General features: G+C 38.9%; 1 protein-coding gene across 2 annotated transcripts in view; it reads left to right on the top strand.

Moving 5' to 3' along the window:
* zmynd12 (zinc finger, MYND-type containing 12) overlaps positions 1 to 21,122 on the top strand; it is a 30,111-nt gene extending 8,989 nt beyond the window's left edge. Inside the window, exons 4-8 of one of the 2 annotated variants that reach the window (XM_060852218.1) lie at positions 781 to 950; positions 2,394 to 2,516; positions 8,684 to 8,810; positions 12,490 to 12,635; positions 20,743 to 21,122. In XM_060852218.1, coding sequence (XP_060708201.1) covers positions 781 to 950; positions 2,394 to 2,516; positions 8,684 to 8,810; positions 12,490 to 12,635; positions 20,743 to 20,904 — 728 coding nt within the window. In that variant the 3' untranslated portion in view covers positions 20,905 to 21,122. Of the gene's footprint in view, positions 1 to 780; positions 951 to 2,393; positions 2,517 to 8,683; positions 8,811 to 12,489; positions 12,636 to 15,590; positions 15,805 to 20,742 lie in introns of those variants that run through there. The other variant, XM_060852219.1, reaches the window with a different exon arrangement.
* The last annotated feature ends 434 nt before the right edge of the window (positions 21,123 to 21,556 follow it).

The following is a 21,556-nucleotide window of genomic DNA, read 5'->3' as shown; positions in this document are numbered from 1 at the left end:
GTGAGAGTCAGATGGTGAGTTACTCAATGCAGTATTCCTAGCTTCTGACCTGCTGTTGTAGCCACATGTAGCGAGCCTAGTTGAATTTCCGGTCAATAGTAAGCCCAAAGATGTTGATAGTGGGGGAATTCAGTGATGGTAACACCAATAAATGTCATTTGTGTAATGCAAGTGTTGTCAGCCCAAGCCTGGATACTGTGTGATCTTGTTGCTGCTTCAGGATCTGAGGAATCATGAATGACGCTGAACATTGTGCAATCATCCCCACTTCTGACATTCTGATGGACAGAAGGTCACTGATAAACTGCTGATTGGCTCAGACTGCTGTGACACATCTTGTATATTTCAAACTAGACAACCAGTATGTTCACATTCTAAATAATACCATTTTTTCCCCTCTGGGCTATGACAAAGGTAATATATTTTTAAAGTAGAGTCAGCAGAATAAACTATCACTGATTTGTGAGGCCTTATATGCAGCATTAGCTGGTGCCAGTATTCCATCAGTACCTTGCCCAAATAGCTATTTTCATGTATGAGCTAAGAAAGTCAGTGTTAGCAGAATATTTGACTGGAAGCAATGCCGTAGAACTTGAAACTGACAATATCAAAGAACCAAACATGGACACTTTCAGGCAAAGATCACTAACCGGTAATCAGGGTTTACTGAGCTCTCCAGGGCTTTGTGCCACTCTACTGAGATGGTATATTTTTAAGCCTTGTTCTATTCATGTTCAATTAGTAATTTGACCTTTTTTTTGTGTACTGAATGTTGCCCAGGCCTTGGCCAGTTAGATGAAGCAGAAGACTATCTCTCGCAGGCTCATTGGACAGTGATGAGGACCACAGAATGTGTTACTGCTGTCCAATACAAATTATACCGAAACCTGGGCCTTTTGTACACAGCCAAATGTGACAACGAGAAAGCACTTTGGTACTTTGCTGATGATGTAAGTAGCTGAGAATTGTCTTATAACTGTAGCGTTCAGCTCAGTTTTTGCCTATATGGAAGAGAATGGTTTGATGTATAGATAGTTTGATGTATAGATAGACAGTTCATAAGTTTATTTTTAGAAATTCCTTCATATTTTTCCTTCTCTCATTGTAAAAGACTTGAACTGTGATGTGGGATTTGGGAATAATACCCAGACTCCTCAGCCAAGAAAGTGTCAGCAGACATTTAATCATAAGGGTGTTGAATCTTGTCTGTTTGAGAGAATTGCTGAAGCTGCAACAACATTGAGACCAAATCTTTAATTTCCTTCCTGTAAACCATTCTATCATGGAGACTGGGGGGGGGAAGGATCTTATAAAAGTGTACAAGATCATGAGAGGCATGGATAGGGTGAATGCTCTCAGTCTTTTTCCCAGAGTTGGGGAATCAAAGACTAGAGGCTCTCAGTTTGAGATCAGAGTGGAAAGAATGAAAGGAACCTGAGGGGCAACTTTTGTACAGAGAGGGTGGTATGTATGTGGAATGAGCTGTCAGCAGAAGTGATTGAGGTGGGTACATTAATTATATTTAAAAGGCATTTGAACAAACAAATAGATAGGAAAGGTTTGGAAGGATATGGGCCAAGCGCAAAGGAACGGGGTTAGCAAGAATTTTACTTAGTGCAGAATACTGCCATTCCCATTAAATTGTTCACACATTTGTTTTGACTGATGCAGCTAGATGATTTTTGAACCAAAAAATCTGGAATTGCACCACGTCATTCTGGTTGTCCACACCATTTCAGCCCAACAGGCAGACATAAAATATAATCAAGAATATTTCTGTTTTCTATGCCTGTAATAAGATAGTTTCACTATTTGATTAAAATAAAACATGGTGAATAGATCCTGCATTATCAGACCTATTTTTATTTTGAAAGTTGTGAAATGAAGTGCAGATATTTATTCTGGATGTAGGTTTGCTCGCTGAGATTCATGTTCAGATGTTTTGTCACCATACTCGGTAACATCTTCATTGAGACTCCAGACAAAACTTTGCTGATGATTCATGCTTTCTATTTATACGTTTGGGTTGGTGATGTCATTTCTTGTTCTTTTTCTCAGGGGGTGGTGAAACAGGATAAAGTTCCCCTATCAACAGACACATAGGGGGTGGTAAATCGTGTCCAAGCCAGTGTTTGTTGATAGGGGAACTTTATCCTGATTCACCACCCCCTGAGAAAAAGAACAGGAAATGATATCACCAACCCAAAGAAACCTAAACATACAATAGAAAGCAGGAATCATTAGCAAAGCTTGGTCCGGAGGTTCGCTGAAGACGTTACCTAGTGGGGTGACAAAATGTGTAAACAGGAACCTTCCAGCTCAGCTACATCCAGAACCTCAACCTGAGCTACAAATCTTCTCAAAACTCACACACAGATATTTATTCTCAACAGATTTACCATGCCACGCAAGTGTTCGGTGCATCTGATATTCGGACAGCTGGTGGATATTTTCACATGGCTAATGTGTTTTACAGAATGAAGAAGATGGATATAGCAGACTCACTCTACTCGGAGGTAAGCATCAGTGTCTCACACTGCAGCACGATCAACACCTTAAAAACTAAATATTTGACAATGTGTGTATCTCTTTGCTTGAAGGTTTTGGCCCATGCAAGAGCAAAGTTCTGTGGAGGCACTGGTCTCATGCTGATAGTTTTATCAAACTTATCATTTTCCCCATGAATGAAGTATTTGCAATCATTCAGCAACAGATGTCTCACAGCTGCAGGCAAACTTACACATATTTTTTATATGGTTTTCTACAAAGAATTGGAGCAGGAGTTCTGATTGAATTCCTAAGACCCTAAGCTAAGGAGACACTAGTATTAAGTATCAGTATTATCCCAGTTAAAATGTGCTAACAAGTCAATACCATGCTAGGTACCATTAGTCTCATTGAGTGGTTGAGACTTATTCAATTCTTGAGATATTAGGCTTGGGAATTTAAATTTTACCGCTAAAAAGTTACCTTAATTCAGGAAAAGATAACTTTTCTGATGGAAAGCAAGACACTCATGAAGTAGCTATACTTCTGGGGTTGTCAGGTAGATGCTGAGTAGAAACTTTATTCGGTCTGTGCTGAACATGGGAGGTCAGGTTTTTTTTGTTCTGTTCTGAACAAGCATCATTGGATTTGAAGTGTTAACTCTGATTTCTCTGTACATATGCTTCCAGACCTGCTGAGTTTTTTCCAAGCAATTTCTGTTTTTGTTCCTGGTTTCCAGCATTCAAAGTCTTTCGGTTTTCTGAACATTGGAGTACTCGATGTAATCGAGCAGAAGAAATCTATATATCTGATGTTCTAACTCAAATCTTTCCTGTATGATTTGGAGGTGCAGGTGTTAGACTGGGGTGTACAAAGTTAAAAATCACACAACAGGTCCAACAGGTTTATGTGGAAGCACTAGGTTTCAGAGTGCTCCTCCTTCATCTTCCTACATGATCCCTCTGTTCCTTAATTCCATTAATACTCAAAAATCCATTGAGCTCCAGGTTTGAAAGGACACGCATAGCTCTCTGGTGAAGAAGGTTCTAAAGATTTTCATTACTTAAAATTATAGAATTTCTCATCTCATATTCTGAGTTTCTAATTACCTCTTTTATTTCCATTCTAGATGCCCCTGCCGGTGAAAACTTTCTCTCAGTTTCTACTTTGCCGAGCCCTTCTTATGAATATTTTATATTTCAAATGGATCACCTCTCATTCTGAATTCTAGGAATTAGGCCTATTCTGTTGAATTACTTTTCATAAGACAATTCCCCTCATCCAAGTAATCAATTCAATGAACTTTGTTGCAGTCTCGAGTATGTCATTCCAAAACGTAACACTATACTCTGGGTGCACTTTCACTATTCCCCTGTATATTTGTAGTCAAAGTCAGAAGTCACACAACACCAGGTTACAGTCCAACAGGTTTATTTGAAATCACAAACTTTTGGCACACTGCTCCTTCATCAGGTGAAGTGAAAGGAAGCACACAGATACAGAATTTATGGGTGGAGAGATAGGACAAATAGGACAGCATAATGGTGTCGGTGGAGTGCCGACAGGCTGAGTAACAAGTCTTTGGCAGGTGATCAAAAGTGTCAACAGCTGAATAGTAAGCGAAGGGACATTAAGACAGAGAGATAATTACAAAAACTCAAAAGTAAGATTGTGCCAGAGATAAACTAAATGACTGGAATAACACAATAGGTACAGAGTCGCATAACAAGGGTCTAACCGAAGTAGCAAGTAACCCAAAACTGTACAAACTAATTAAGGTAGAGAAATAATAACAAATTATCAAGGGATAGTATCAAAACAGAACAGTGAGGAAGATTTTGCAAACACAGAAGTGTGGTGGAGTTACATGTAGCACAATATGAACCCAAGATCATGGTTGGGGCCGTCATCATGGTTATGGGACTTGGCTACAATTCCAATAACCTTTTGGAATCCTCAAATAAACTTGCCTCCACGTCACCCTCAGATAGTGCATTCCAACCCTAACTACTTGCTGTGCAAAAAAGTTTTCAGTATCAGTTTTACTTCTGTTACTATTTAATCTAACATGTGCCCTCATGATTTTGAATGCTTCAATCAGATGTTCTCTTAACATTTTATTCTCCAAGGAGAAAGGTTCCTGTTGTAATGTCTAGTTAATCAGATTCATAAGTTTAGAAATGTCTTTAAATTTTAAAACCATATACACAGGAGCACCTGTAACACCGGGCGTGAAGTAAAAATGGTTAAGATTGAGGAAGTTAAAGTCTCTTCACTGAAGGAAATTGTATTGAAAGACAATCTCTGGGATTGGCTTGGAATTTATCAAACCAACTTCTTAAATCTATATTTATAATTTGAAATCCCTCACCCCCTGCAACCATTCTCATAAGGCTGTTATGTGTATTTCATTATCTTCACATTAGTCCTAAAGTTTGGCGTGCCAAACTGACTACAGTACCCCAGCTGAGGTCCAATCAGCATCTTATACAAGTTCAACATAATCTCCTTGCTCTTATGCTTTATACTTTATTGATTGATCACTGAACCTGTCCTCCCACCTTGGTTGACCTATGCACATATAGACTTGGGTCCTTGTTCTCCTACACCCCCTTTAGAATAGAACCTTCTAGATCCTGTCCCCATGTCTTTCCCATTATGCAGTCCCACTTGGTAGAAAGCCATCTCCTGTATTACCATGATAGGAATATATTTTTAAAAAAATTAAAAACAACTGCAACCCTGATCTGTGCATGTTCATGTCCTGAAGTATTAGTGTGTTAATTAATGTGCGTTTAAGGTCACAACTTTAGAACACCTATTAAAATCCTTGTACTGCATGTAAAGAAAGGAGAAATGAGATCAGCCATGATGATGTTAAATGGCAAAGCAGAACTATCTCCTCCTGCTCAGAGTTCTTACGTTCTAATTGGTTCCTTTTAAAACAAAGTCATTTGATCTGGGAGAAAGATATTCACAAGAAAAGAGACCTATTTCAAATTAACCTGTTGCGCCCAGCCCAGAAGACAGGTAATAACGAAGGGAAGCCATTTCAACCTTCCTAATTCAGGAGCTTAATGATTTGACATATTCTGTCTGGAGCCACAACAAATTGGGGGACCTCACCTGGCAACTGACCTCAGTGGTGGGCAAGTTGTTGGAGGGAATCCTGAGGGACAGGATGTACATGTATTTGGAAAGGTAAGGGTTGATTAAGGATGGTCAACATGGCTTTGTGCATGGGAAAATCATGTCACACAAACTTGATTGTGGTTTTTGAAGAAGTAACAAAGAAGATTGATGAGGGCAGAGCAGTAGGTGTGATCTATATGGACTTCAGTAAGGTGTTCGACAAGGTTCCCCATGGGAGACTGATTAGCAAGGTTAGATCTCATGGAATACAGGAAGAACTAGCCATTTGGATACAGAACTGGCTCAAAGATAGAAGACAGAGGGTGGTGGTGGAGAGTTGTTTTTCAGACTGGAGGCCTGTGTCCAGTGGAGTGCCACAAGGATCGGTGCTAGGTCCTCTAATTTTTGTCATTTACATAAATGATTTGGATGCGAGCATAAGAGGTACAGTTAGTAAGTTTGCAGATGACACCAAAATTGGAGGTGTAGTGGAAAGCAAAGAGGGTTACCTCAGATTACAACAGGATCTGGACCAGATGGGCCAATGCCAATGGGCTGAGAAGTGACAGATGGCGTTTAATTCAGATAAATGTGAGGTGCTGCATGTTGGGAAAACAAATCTTAGCTGGACTTATACACTTAATGGTAAGGTCATAGGGAGGCCATATAGATCATGTCTACTGCTCTACCCTCATCAATCTTCTTTGTTACTTCTTCAAAAACCACAATCAAGTTTGATTTTCCCACACACAAAGCCATGTTGACCATCCTTGCCTTTCCAATGGTAAGAGACCATGGAGTGCAGGTTCATAGCTCCTTGAAAGTGGAGTCGCAGGTAGATAGGATAGTGAAGGCGGCGTATGGTATGCTTTCCTTCATTGGTCACAGTATTGAGTACAGGAGTTGGGAGGTCATGTTGCGGCTGTACAGGACATTGGTTAGGCCACTGTTGAAATATTGCGTGCAATTCTGGTCTCCTTCCTATCGGAAAAATGTTGTGAAACTTGAAAGGGTTCAGAAAAGATTTACAAGGACGTTGCCAGGATTGGAGGATTTGGGCTATAGGAGAGGCTGAACAGGCTTGGGCTGTTTTCCCTGGAGCATTGGAGGCTGAGGGGTGACCTTATAGAGGTTTACAGAATTATGAGGGGCATGGATAGGATAAATAGACAAAGTCTTTTCCCTGGGGTCGGGGAATCCAGAACAAGAGGGCATAGGTTTAGGGTGAGAGGGAAAAGATATAAAAGAGACCTAAGGGGCAACTTTTTCCACACAGAGGGTGGTATGTGTATGGAATGAGCTGCCAGAGGATGTGGTGGAGGCTGGTACAATTGCAACATTTAAAAGGCATCTGGATGGATATATGAATAGGAAGGGTTTGGAGGGATATGGGCCGGGTGCTGGCAGGTGGGACGAGATTGGGTTGGGATATCTGGACAGCATGGACAGGTTGGACCGAAGGGTCTGCTTCCATGTTGTACATCTCTATGACTGGTCATAATATCTTCCAAAATGTATAACCTCACACATGCCCACATTAACCTCCACCTGCCACCTATCCGCCCATTCCACCAACTTGTCATTGTCCTTTTGAAATTCTATACAACCTTACCAAGTGTACACTTCTAAGTTTCATATGATCTGCAAATTTTAACATTTTGCCCTATAGCTTATGATCTAGATAATTAATATTCATCAGAAAAGCCAGGTTTCCAACACTGACCCTCGAGGAACTCCACTACAAAACCTTAAAAACATCTGTTAGTGATTACTCATGTTTCCTATCACTCAGCCAATTTTTAATCCTCCTTTATATCAATTTTAAGCCCTTTAACACTGAATTTGCTTCTCTTTCACCATAACAATTGTAGAGGGACAGATGCAAAGTATTCATTTGCTATTTTAGCTATGCTCAATGTGCGAATTCCTTTTTAGATCCCTAATTTTCTCCACTCTTTTTTATCACCTTTTATTATTTTGTAAGCCTCCTACGTCTTTTTGGTCTCATTTTGTCCTCCTCAGTACTTACTTATTCTCCTGGTTTTGTTTTTATTAGCAAATCTGAATACATGACAAAGACAGAAAATGCTGTGAATACTCAGGACTTCTGTTTCTCTCTCTCTCTCTCAGCACAGATTCTGCCAAAGTTAATAAGCCAGCTCAGTGATAATGTTTCAGTCACTCCCAGGTGCTGCCAAACCTGCTGACTTTTTAATTTTAGATTTATAACATCTGCAGTATTTTACTTTTGAACATATTATACTCAGTGCCCTTCATCTAATTTATTAATATAGATTGTACACAATTGAGCCCAACTACCAAAATCCTTTTAGTAACCCTCTGATCACAACCTACCAATTTGAAAATGCCTTATTTATTCCTACACACAATTTTCTATCCATTCAAAAATCCTCCAATTAATATTATCCCCAGTCCTAAAAGCCCTAATTTTGTGGAACCAACAGTGGCAACTTATCAAAAAGTCTTGTAAAATTTCAAGAACACACCACTAATCAATTCCTTTTTACATTACATACTCAAAAGACTCCAGATTTGTCATCACACACCTTGTGTCATGACTTAATTTCTTAATCATAATGTTTTTAGTAAGTGTCTATCTCTTGAATAATATTCTAGCATGTTGCCTACTGATGAGGTTAAGATAACTGGCCTTTCAATCTTTTTTGACAACCATTTTTATTGTGACACATTGAGCTGAGTACACCAATTACAGAGTCAGAGTCATACAATATGGAAACAGACCCTTCGGTCCAATCAGTCCACACTGAACATAATCGCAAACTAAACGAGCCCCACCTGCCTGCTTCTGATCCATATCCCTCCAAAACTTTCCTATTTGTGTATCTGTCCAAATGTCTTTTAAGTATCGTAGATATCCCTGCATCCATCACTTCCTCAGGAAGTTCATTCCACATGCAAACCAGCCACTGTGGAAAAAAAAACTTTGTCTAATGCCTTTTTTAAATCTCTCTGAACAGGAAATGTTATTATATGTTAGTTGTTTAAATGCAAAAGACATTTATGATTCATATTTTAAATACAGGTAACCGATATCTGGAATACTTTCCTGGGTGAGCTTGTTGAGACAGAGATTCAGAAAACACTGTGGAAAGCAGGCCTCAGTTCACCAGAACCTGGCACCACTATCGTGGACTTGGAGGATGTTTTCGGTCTGTATTATACAATTTACTTAGCTGTTTCCTTAAAGAATGGTACTTTCACAAATTATGATATTGACAGGAAGTAAATCCAGCCACATTGCCAGATACACTTTGGGGCAATTCCTCCAATAAGGTTAGTCAAATTCTGGAGTATTTTAAATTTGTTTCAAATTCTCTCCATGTAAAATCACCTGTTTGAAATAATTATTGATTTGCTAGTTCAACCAATAAAGTGTAGGATGGCCAGAGAAGTTTCTGAAATTTTAGTATATCAAACAAGTTCTAATGATCAAAAAGTAGAATAGATGGCAGCCTATATATAGGGTTATAGCAATAGAGTTAATTTAGAGTATGTCATAAACTGGATGTGCAGAGATAAAGGCTGAGAAGTGTAGGATGGCCGAGAAGAATCTTGATTATTGGGCAGGTGTTTGTAGACAGATGTTTCTGGCGGTGTGGTGTGGTTTCAAAGCAGGAATAGAAAACAAAAAAAAAATCATCAAATGTGTTTTTTAAGATTTTGGAAGACAAGGATATAAAGATTCTGATGCCCAGATTTGGCCAAGCAATATTGTCATACATTAATTATACATTCAGTGGCCAACAAACATACATACTTCATGTTCTCTTGTCTTCTGGTGCTCAGACGTTCAAATAACCACACTTTAAACTTGGATAGATGAGAGCTATTTTTCTTTAATACAACTGTCATGCTTGCCTGGTCAGATGACCTGACTATCTAATGGAGAATGTTTGTCCTAGTGGAATATTTACACATACAATTACTTCCTAATTAGTTCCTAGCTTTTTACAAACAAACAAACAAACAAACAATGTAACAATACATAATATCCCCAATTCTTTAAAATGTAAGCACTATGACTGTTTTAGTCATTAACTGTGGTCTGGATGGCACTTCAGTATCTATCATTACCTCTTCCTGCTGTGGGTTTCTGTACTTCTGGAAAACGTTGCATGTAGACACTTCTTAATGTCTTTGTAGATACTTATCCAGTACACAGGTGATGTGGCTCCACGTTTATATTTCTCCATTCCCATGTGGTCTTCATGCAGCTTCTGGAGAACTTCTTCCTCCATTGTTTGGTTTACTTGAAACCTAGCTGTTGTGCAGTCAGTGTTTTCAACTGCTTCATGGCTTCATATGCTCTGGCAGTGTCAAGAGTTTGCGATGTTGAGAGCTTGATCTTTCCTCTTTGAACTTTTATAGTTTAGGGTGTGCAGAATCCCAAATTAGTTGATTATCAGCCTTGTATTTGTGTCCCTAAACTTAATATTTTCTGGCTATATTTCTCAGTATCGTTACAAAGTTGTCTAAAGGCTTGCCTAACTCCTGACTTTAAATTAATACTGGTAGATCTGATTACTTGATCTTGGCTACAGTTCTATGCTGAATCCTTAAAAAAAAATCTGGATTTCTGCTATCTTCTTCAGCACTGCAAGCCATTAAATAAAATAGTTTGTCTCCTGTCCGTAAAAAGGATATAGCTAATCTTCGCTTCTTTGCTAGTGCCCTTTGGGAAACTACTGCTCTGGAGCCAACTAACAAACTTCCTCTGGGACTGCTCCCAGTGCCAGTACATGTTTAGATAAAGATATAATCCATATGGGTGGAGGTAAAAAATATTAAAGGATAGAAAACACTGGTAAGAGTAGTCAATAGATCCCCTGACAGTAGCTTCACAGTGAGAAAGAATAAATCAGGAGATAATAAGTACATGTAACAGAGTCAGTAAATCAGTCATGGGTGACTTTAATCTTCACGTAGATTGGGATAATCAGATTGGCAAAGGAAGCTATGAGAAAGGATTAATAGAGTGTATTAAAGACAGTTTCCGAGAACCAATATATTGTGGATCTAACCAAGGATCAGGCTATTTTTTCATCTGGTGATGTGCAGTGAGACAGGTTTAATAAATAATGCCAGAGTAAAAGATCCCCTTGGAAGCAGACACCATAACATGGTAGAGTTTATCACAATTTGAGAGAGAACAACTGTGTTAAGTTTAAATAAGAGCCGGCTGGTGTAGACCAAGGACGGAGTTTAGCAGCAAAGACAGTTGAGGAACAGTGGCAGACATTTAAGAAAATTGTTCGTTGTTCATAGCAAAGACATATTCCAGTGAAGAAGAAGATTACACAAGAGTTATCAAGCACTTAAAGATATTATCAGTCCAAAAGAAACACTTAATGTGGCATTAAAAATTAATGGGAAGTCAAAAGGATTGGGAAAGTTTTCAAAACCAATAAAATAGTGAGAAAACAAACAAAATGTGAAAAGCAAGAGCTTCTTTAAATATATAAAAAGGAAGAGAAAAGCCAAAGTGAACATTGGCCCCTTGGGGATGAGGCTGGAGAAATAATACTGGGACCCAGGAAACAGCAGAGGAGATGAATAAATATGTGGTATCCATTGGTCTTTGCAACAACAATCCAGATCTGATTCACTATTTCAAATGTTATCCACACTCTGCATCAACTTCTGTCTATAGCATAGCCATTCTACATAAAGGTCCTTATCTGATTTCTTTGACACTGTGACTATTTAAAATTGATATTTCCTCATCAGTCTCACACCAACCATTCTACCAAATTATTACAGAAAACATCTCATTACTTAATATGTAAAAAGTAATTACTTATCACTTAAATAATAATGGAATTTTGCCTTAAATTAGAAAAGAAACCTACCTGCAGAGATCCTTCTCACTCTCACCCTCAACTGACTATTCGGACACTGCCGTAATTTAGTAAACTTCCAGTATTTCAGATATCTAATTTTTGCCAGTTTATCAAGAGTGCCAGTTCATAAGATGCTAGTTAAAACACTAATTTAAGAAAAAAAACTCCTCTTGGTCTTTGCTGCTTGCAAGGAGATTATTTGAGTATTGTTTAAAAATATTGTCAAAGGTTTTTGTCTTGCTTACATCAAGGCAATTCACAAGAATACCAATATAAAAGACAGCAATGTGTTTAGACTGTGTAAGAGGAGAGTAATGATTTGTAACTAGGGGATGTGGACGTATTTTAATTACATCTTGGTTCAACATAAAATGCTACAACATTAGCTCAAACAAATTTCCAGCAGGAGTCACCATATAATAAGCAGAGCTGGGAATCCTGACTGACCTTGGGTGGATTTGGTACAGATTGTAGAACTTTTAATTGCACAAATTAAAAATCAACCTTTGAACCATCCAATCCAAATGGTTCAGATATAAATTGTCTTTACAAAAGAAGCTATCAGGAGACCTTTCCTAGATGACTCATATTGCTGAATGGGTGAATAAAATGGACTTCATGTAATCAGGCATCCATAGAAATAGCAATGAATCATACAAACACTATAACTGCAACAATTTCATCTGTCACTATATCTGCAGCTAATGAGAGCAGGGCAAAAGTGAAAAAATATGTGTTTCAACCTCAGGTATATAGTTGCTTGCATCTAGGTTTAACATGGCTGAAAGATAAATGCAAATGATGTCCTCCCAGGCCATTGCTAATTCAGTCAGCTATGGGAGTTCCGCAATTTATTTCTGTAACTTTTATTTTTTCTCTCTCTTATGAGGATGTCATCTCCTTTTGGGTTATATGGTTACACAGGCTGAGTGAACAATACCTGAATGAGATTCTATTTCTAAATACAATCACATTGTGTCTCCTGAAGATGATGCCCAGGAAGCAGAAGCAGTTCAAGTTCTGCATGCAATTTTTGACCTGCGGAACCAAGAGTACCTTCCAAAACAAGGCAAAATTGGAAAAATTGCTGAGACCCTGGCCATGCTTTATTTCCTTTTCTTGGATTTTAAAAAGGTAGGATTTACATTACTCTATCAGAAGACATAACCTGAACACATTGACAGAATTAACTTGATCCAAGTACAATTTTTTGCAGTTCTATTATTGTTAAGTTGCTGAAGACGAGGATCAAGCTTTTGCCAAATTGCTAAGCAATGAAACTTTATAAAAGGTCACAAGTGAAGAGATAAAAGGTCCTGTTGCATTATGATAGTACCAGAAAGAGCAAAGGCTTATTGAATGACTGCTTCATCGGTTTATAGTACCAAGTCAGGCAAATGTGGAATCTTAAGTCCTACATCAATTTAGCAAACTGAACTATGAACATAAAGATTAACTAAGGTGTCCAACACCAACCTGATTGTTCCCAATTGCCCCTACTGGCAAATTGCACATACAAAGTGACATTTTTGCCAATGTTCATGAGAAGAACTGTCCATATCGGCTAAGAGGTGTTGTATTGCCAGATAAGCAATAGATAAGTAAGTTGCAGTCAGGTACTTTGAGATAAGTTAGCACCTTTGGAAAAGGATTTCTACTTTGGGGAATGATTTCCATTACCTATTAATTATATCCCGCACAGGGCAGGAAGCAAATTATATTTACTACTACAAATTCATCAAATCACTATTCGGCCCATCGAGTCCGCACCGACCCTTCTAAGAGCATCTCACCCACACCCAGTCCCCCAATTTATCCTGTAATCTCACATTTACCATGGCTAATCCTCCTAGCCTGTATATTCCTGGACAATGCAGAATAATGTAGCATGACAAATCCACCTAACCTGCACATCTTCAGACTATGGGAGGAAACCAGATCACCCTGCAGAAATCCACAAGATGCAGGAAGAAAGTCTGTGTGGTGTTTGCACAGTCGCCCAAGGCTGGAATGAAACTTGAGTTCCTGGCCCTGAAAGGCAACAGTGATAACCACTGTGCTACCATGCTGCCTTCTTGATCCTTCACCTTCTAGGTCCAGTACATCTCCCGGCATGGTAAAGATTACACTACAGAACACAATTCTCACTCATCCAACAGCACTGATTGCACACCTTCTGCTAGAAACTAAGTTCAAGATTCCCCTGATGGCTCAGTGGTTTAAAACAATTATTGGGAGCGGTACCAGAATAAATCAGTGTGAAACCCAAAGGTTGAACTGATACATTATAGTTAAAAAAATGAAGAAAATTTGAGTTTATATCGTGCTTTTCACAACCACCACATCTGAAAGCATTTTACAACCAATAAAGTTATTTTTGAAGTTACTATTGTAATATTGGAAAGGCAGCAGACAATACAGACAAGGCAAACTCCCATAACTAGCAATGTGATAATGACCACAATTTCGTTTTGTGTTGTTGGTTAATGGAATTAAATACTGGACTAACAACCAAGGATGAATCATCTGCTGTTTTCCGAAATAGTCCATGGAACCTTTCACATCTGAGCAGGCAGATGGAAACTATATAATCTAAAAGACAGCATCGCTGTCAAAGCAGCACACCGTCAGTACACTCCCTCCTGGAATGGGACTCGAGTCCAGATCCACATATTTCAGCTTGATAACAACTAAGCCACAGCTGGCACTCAGTTAATTTCATCTGCTGCAACAGTCGGTTCATGTAATTGATTTATAATAATACAAAAGAAATAGTAAGGAGTAGGCCATTTGGCCCTCCAGCCTTCTCCGTCATTCAATAGGATCACGACTAATCCAACACTCATGTCCACTTCCCTGCTCTTTCTCCATAACTCCAGATTCCCCTACTGCTCACAAATCTATCTCAGCCTTAAATATACATAAGGAATCTGCCCCAACAGCTTTCTGTGGCAAGGAGTTCCAAAGACTTTCAACCCTCAGAAGAAATTCGTCAGCTCAATCTTAAATTCATGTCCTTTGGTCCTAGACTCTCCAATGAGGAAAATATCCTGTGAGATTTACCGTCACGCCCTTGAAGGATCCTCTACATTTGAATGAGACCACTTCTCATTCTTCTAAATTCTAGTGAGTAGAGTCCCATCTTGTTTAATCGTTGTTCATAAGACAATCCCTCCAGACCAGGGATCATCCAAGTGAACCTTATAGCTGAACTATATCTGATTAAATGACATTTTTCCTTAAATAATGGGGATCCAAACAGCTCTCAGTACTCCAGATGTGGTCTTACCGGCACCTTGTGCAGTTGCAGCAAGACATCTCTATTCTCATTCTCCAAACCCCATGAAATAGCGCCAACATTACCTAAGCTTTTTGATTATCTGCTGTGCCTGTGTGCTAGCTTTCTCTATTTCATGCACAAGTTCCCCCAAAATGAATTGTGTTGCAGTTTTTCTCCATTTAAATACTATTAGTTAAATACTTTTCTCTCTTCCAAATTTAACAACTTCATATTTTTCCACCTTATAATTCATTTATCAACTTTTTGCCCTATTTAACCTAGCAGGATCGCTCTGTAAACTGTTTATATCACTCTCATGACATGCCTTTCCATCTGTGTTTGTGTCATCTGCAAATTTGGCTGTCGTGCCTTCACTTGCCTCCTCCAAGTAATTTATCTTGTAAACAGTTGCAATCCCAGCATTGATCCCTGTGGAACCCCACTGGATACAAGTTGCCAACCTTTTGAAGCCCATTCCCCACTCACTTATTTGCCCATTAGCCCATTCTCTATCCGTGCCATTTGAGATCACAAGTAATCAAAGGTGACTGTGTCAAAACAGAACAGTAAGGAAGATTTTACAATACAGAACAAAATGGTGGGGCTACATGTTTGACATGAACCATACTATAAACTAGAATAGACTACTGCAAACGCGTACCAACAACTGGACAACCAGGAACACGATAGACAACTACTTGCTGATCCGACCAAAGAACACATCCATTAACTTAACAGACTGATCAAGACCTTTGATCCAGACTTTCAGAGTGACCTATACACTCTCATCCCAAATATTTCTTACACAGGAGACTCTACTGCCTTCCGAAGATACACAAAGCAATAGATCCAGATGTCCCACCTATCATGCAATGGAACCTTGTTTCAGAACCTCTCCAGCTTTGTCAAAGGCATCTTGAAACCCATTGTATAAGGAACCCCCAGTTTCTGTCACAATGCTACAGATATCTTACAGAAACTCAGCACCCACAGACTTGTCGAACCAGGAATGTTTCGGCACTCTACACCAGCAACCCCATGATGATGGCTTCATTGAAACAGCCTCAGTACTCAACACCAATAACTGCCAAATTTCAGGCACCATCCTATAACTCAGTTGCTTCATCCTCGACCACAATGTCTTCACCTTTGATAACCAGCTCTTCATCCAGACACACAGAACAGCAAATAGGAACCAAATTTGCACCCGAATATGCCAACATTTTCATGCACAAGTTCAAGCAAACCTTCTTTGCTGCATGGACTTCAAGTCAGTGCTATATACCAGTTACATTGAAGACATTTTCTTCCCTCAGACTCATGGCAAGGAATCACTGAAACGACTACACAGTATATCAACAAGTTTCATCCCATCGTCAGAATTCCATTGGTTACTTTTCAGAATTAGTCTCACTCTTGGACACATGCATCTCCATCATGGACAGTCACCTCAGTACCTCACTCTACCTTTAGCCCATGGATAACCTCACGATATCTAGCTTCCATTCTATGCGTGTTAAAGTAGCATCCCCTATGTTCAAGCCTTGTACATACACAGGATCCGCTCAGATGAGGGGGAGCGTGACAGAAACCTTTGCTGAAAGATGTCCTCATCAGAACAGGATACGATCCTCAACTCAAGGAATCACCAGTTCCAACATGCCACAACCAGAAACCGCTACAACCTCCTCAGAAGACAGACACAGGACATGACCAATAGTGCACCCTTTGTTGTCCAGTACTTTCCCTGAGCGGAGAAATTACGACATGTTCTTCACGGCCTTCAGCAAGTCATTGATGATGAACATCTTGCCAATGTCATCCCTACAACTTCACTTCTCCCTTCAAATAATTGCCAAACCTTAACAAACCATCATTCGCAGCAAACTACCTAGGCCTTGAGGACAACATCAACCACAATAACGCATGACCCAGCCATGACAACCTCTGCAAAACATGCCAGATCATTGACACAGGTACTACCATCACATGTGGGAACACCACCCACCACATGCGCAGCAGGTACTCACGTGACTTGGCCAGTGTTGTTTATCTCATACGCTGCAGGTAAGGTTGTCCCAAGGCATGGTATATTCGCAAGACACTACGACAACAGGTGAATGGACACTGTGCAATAATCACCAAACAGGAATGTTCTCTTCCTGCCGGAGAACACTTTAGCAGTCAAGAACATTCATCTTCTGATCTTCAGGTAAGCATCATGCAAGGCAGCCTTCGAGATGCACAATGCAGAATTGCTGAGCAGAAACTGATAGCCAAGTTCCACATCCACAAAGATGGCCTAAACCGTGATCTTGGATTCATGCCATGCTTTCTGTAACCTCACCATACTGTTCTATATTTGTAAAATCTTCCTTAAAGTTCTGTTTTAACACCATCACCTTGATAATTTATGATCTCTCTACCGTAATTAGTTTGTAGAGTTTTTGATTATTTGTTACTTTGGTTAGACTCCTGGCATGCAACTCTTATACCTATCAAGTTATTCCAGCCATTTGGTTTGTCTCCACCACCATGTTATTCTTAATATTTTGTAGTTGTCTCTCTGCCCCAATTAATCGGATTATGTCATCCCTTCATTTGCTGTTCAGCTGTTGACACTGTATTCACATTGTCTGACACTTTTGATCAACTGCAAAGACTGGTTAGTTAAGACTGTTGACATTCCACTCACTCCATTTGTACTATCTTTTGATCTCTGTGCTGATAACTTCTGTGCCTGTGTGCTTCCCTTCACTTCAACGTTGAGCTTATGCGTGTGTTCTTAAAACTGCTCTCTTGATTTGTTTTTTTTAAACTTGCCATTTTTTTGTGGTTCTTAAAAGAACCTTAAAAGTAGCAGCACTCAAAAAGCTTGTGATTTTAAATAAACCTGTTGGACTATAACCTGGTGCATGAATTCTGATGTACTTCTGTGAATGCCTACCATTGCTTGCTTACTGTCTTGTAATCATGTTTCCACAAATAGATCATATTCATTTATCTTGATTTGCACCAGTTTGTCTATCTTACTCTGAATGCTTCATGCATTGAGATGCAAAGTGTTTAAAGTTTGTTATAATATCAAACTTACCTACATTTTTATGGTTCCTTGCAGCAATATGAAGTTTACATATTCTGTCCCTTCCTTTTATGGTTACAATTAGCCACATCATTAACCTGCAATCCTACCTTCTCTTTTACATTTGATTTCCTAATTTTTATGCAATTTAACCCCATGCAAAAGATTAGATTAGATTAGATTATTATGTGAGATGAGGAAAATCATGGGAGGAGGTGAGCACATAGACATTGTTAGGCTCAATTAAAATGAATCCAATGGTAGACTAGATTATCACAATTCTCTGCTAAAGTTACACACTACTACTCGCCACCTTGTCACAGAGCTGGTGGTACCTGTGGACCTGTAATCCAGTAAGAGTCAGTGGGGTGAGGAGAGACCATCTGTAGAGAGAACAGAAAAGTTCATGTTTCAAGTTTGTACAGCAAGTTTGCCTGTTTTCTTCAGATTCTTGTCTTCACAATCTATAACAGCTCATCCCAGTGTCAAATGAAAATAGCTATTGTTTTTAAGAACCCCCAAAAATAAGAGAAAAGTTAAATCAATAGAGCAGTTTTTAGAACACACAATGCGTTACGTCAACGTTACCCCAATTATGCAGAACCTCTTTTGAAGCTTTGTACTACCTGGTTGACATTCTAACTGCAAAAAAAAAGTTTTTCTTTATTCAAAACTTCAGCCCACTGAGGCTTCAAGCCAATCCATGTCCAATAACCTGCTCTGAAAACTGCTCACATTTTGACAACTGTGAAAATTGGAACACAGCAGATAACATAATCCATGACATTCCAAACTAATCAGTAACATTCTCAACAGAACTCTCAATGCTCTGAAAAGAAAAAAAGTCAATTTTCTCTCTCCCAATGTTAACTGCCAAAAACAAATTAGTTCTTCCTTGAGCCATAATCGGTGTACCATGGTTTGTTAAAATTGGTCCATTCGGATTGGAGATAAATTGTTTACAAACAGACCCATAACACAAAGAAAAACATTCTATCAAAACTCCATCTCATGCAAGTATTAAATACAATATCAAATCTACCACTTTCACATTTAACTCTGTTTAGCATATCACCACTCAAAGAGAAAGGAGGATGAATGTACTCAAACAAGACTGACTTTTATTTAATAAGCTCAGTAAGAAATAAGAGAACAGACAAGTGCCTGGAACAGCTCCTGAGCAACAAGCACTGCAGGTATTTTTTTTAGATTAGATTAGACTTACAGTGTGGAAACAGGCCCTTCGGCCCAACAAGTCTACACCGACCCGCCGAAGCGCAACCCACCCATACCCCTACATTTACCCCTTACCTAACACTATGGGCAATTTAGCATGGCCAATTCACCTGACCCGCACATCTTTGGACTGTGGGAGGAAACCGGAGCACCCGGAGGAAACCCACGCAGACACGGGGAGAATGTGCAAACTCCACACAGTCAGTCGCCTGAGTCGGGAATTGAACCCGGGTCTCAGGCGCTGTGAGGCAGCAGTGCTAACTACTGTGCCACCGTGCCGCCCACAATATACGACTACAGATTATATAGGCAAGCTCAGAAGGTACAATATAGGTGCTCAAGAGGCCTCCACAAGGCTTGAGATAGCTCAAATCACTTCATTTTATTCACAGGGAAGAGTAGCTTTGATTGTACTCCCATCAATTCATATTTTGGACAGAATCGAGAATCTTAAAATCAGAAGAACTTTTTAAAAATCTACTGTTGGTCAAAACTGCATTTTATTTGGCAGACGCAACATATCTATAAATCTTCAAAATACATCACAGGAAAACAATAGAGGAATTTGTTTGCCGTTCATAAATAGGTGAAACTTTTTTGTGAAAATGTTAATTTGAAACATTGTCTTTTCATTTGAGAAACACATGCATTAATGCAAAATCTGAGAGAAAAATTCATAACGAAATAAATCTTGTATCATATGACTAAACCCATCCATAAAATTTCAAAGGTTCTGAATAATACAATAGTAAATGCTTTTTTTTTAAAAAGAAGTCTTTACTAACTGAACTGTAGTCAAAGTCCTGCCTATGCCTACAGCAAGTTGATTGAGTAAAACATGAAAATGATCAATGACTCATTGAAATGCATGGTTCATTATTCTGATTACTGTGGTAGTGATTTTTCAGTAGTCCAATTCCCACTCTGTATTTTCTCAAAGAATTTGCCTAACAATATGAGATTACCGATCATTCTGTCCGTAAAGCAAAGAATATTAATAGAAGCATTTTCAAAGCCCTGGAATTTGCATTGGTTTGTCTTCAAAAGCTGTAACACTGATAAGAGTAGTGTAATTCACAGTCAGCTGATTAATTTTGTAATGTATTTGAATGATCTGTGATCATAGTGGGAGAACTCTGGGGAAATCAGGTAAATTGTTTTCTCTCAGATGGAGTACAAGAACCTGTTTCTCTGGTTGAAGAGTTTAGAACTAGAGATCAATATCAGGATAATGAATCAACTATTTAGGTATGTGTGTGTAAATAAATTTCTCCTCATGTAACAGTGCTAAATTTTTGGAATTCTCTACCCCATAGCGCTATTGATGATCCAATGGCAGAGCAGACTTGATGGGCTGAATGGCCTAAATCTGCTCCTCTCTTATGGTGCTCTGTCAATGAGAAAAAGATCAAGGGCTTTAGGAGAACAATGCAACTGATGAAATTGATCAGCAAGAATCCTACTGAATGGATGAGCAGGCTCAAAGTGCTGTATATAGCTTAGTCTTGCTCTTTTTATTTGTTTTATAATAGGGCAAGAATGGTCTATTAGAAACATTACATAAAAGAGCAATTCCTTTAGAACTTTCCTGAAAGGAAAATCCATATTCCTTTAACACAGGAATGTCTCTTTTCTTAAAACAGGCTGTTGAATATGCAAAACTGGCTCTGGAGGACAGCCAGCTGCTTCTGCACAATGAGAAAGCGATTGGCAGTATCACACGTATTCTTGAGATGGCTGAAAAGGCACTGTCATATCCTGGAGGAAAGGGACCATCCCCCTACGCATGGGCTAATTCATGCTAAAAGTTATTAAGCTATGTGTCTCAGGGTAAATAAAAACAGAACACTGGATACATTTTAATATAAAAAATTGACAGTGGTATGGGATACAGCAATGACAAAAAAGTTTGAGGTTCTTGAACAAAGACTGCAATAAATCAGGATACATGAGCTTCAACTGACAATGAAAAGCAAATAATGCATAACTGCATCAGCAATGCCTTATTTATACAACACCTTATGTCTCACAAACACCTTCCATAGGATACAGTATTTTTAAATATAATGATTTATAGACAAAAATTACAATTGTTTTACAGACTGCAAAATCTCTCAATCTGAAGTGATATATTTTAGTAGGAAGAACCAGGGTAGGAAATAGAAAGGAGTGCAGGAGCACATTGATCAATGGATGTCTGTGCACAAATTGTTGAAGGTGGCAAGACAGGTTGAGAAACGGATACAAGATCCTGGACTTTAAAAGCAATTAGGCTGATGAATTTTATATTTTTAAAAAAAAACCTCTAGTTCAGTTTCAAATGCTGCATTGCATTCAATTCTAGGCAGAATTGAAGAATGTGAAGGCAATTAGAGTTTGTATTAGAAAGATTTATGATAATGGTTCCAGGGGACTTCAGACACTTGGAAAAATTGGGAGCTTCAAAAGTTCCCTTCA

This window comes from Hemiscyllium ocellatum, chromosome 37, assembly GCF_020745735.1.
Source record: "Hemiscyllium ocellatum isolate sHemOce1 chromosome 37, sHemOce1.pat.X.cur, whole genome shotgun sequence".
NCBI lineage: Eukaryota > Metazoa > Chordata > Chondrichthyes > Orectolobiformes > Hemiscylliidae > Hemiscyllium > Hemiscyllium ocellatum.
Note: the sequence above shows the minus strand (reverse complement) of the source record. Positions and strands in the feature narration are given on the sequence as shown.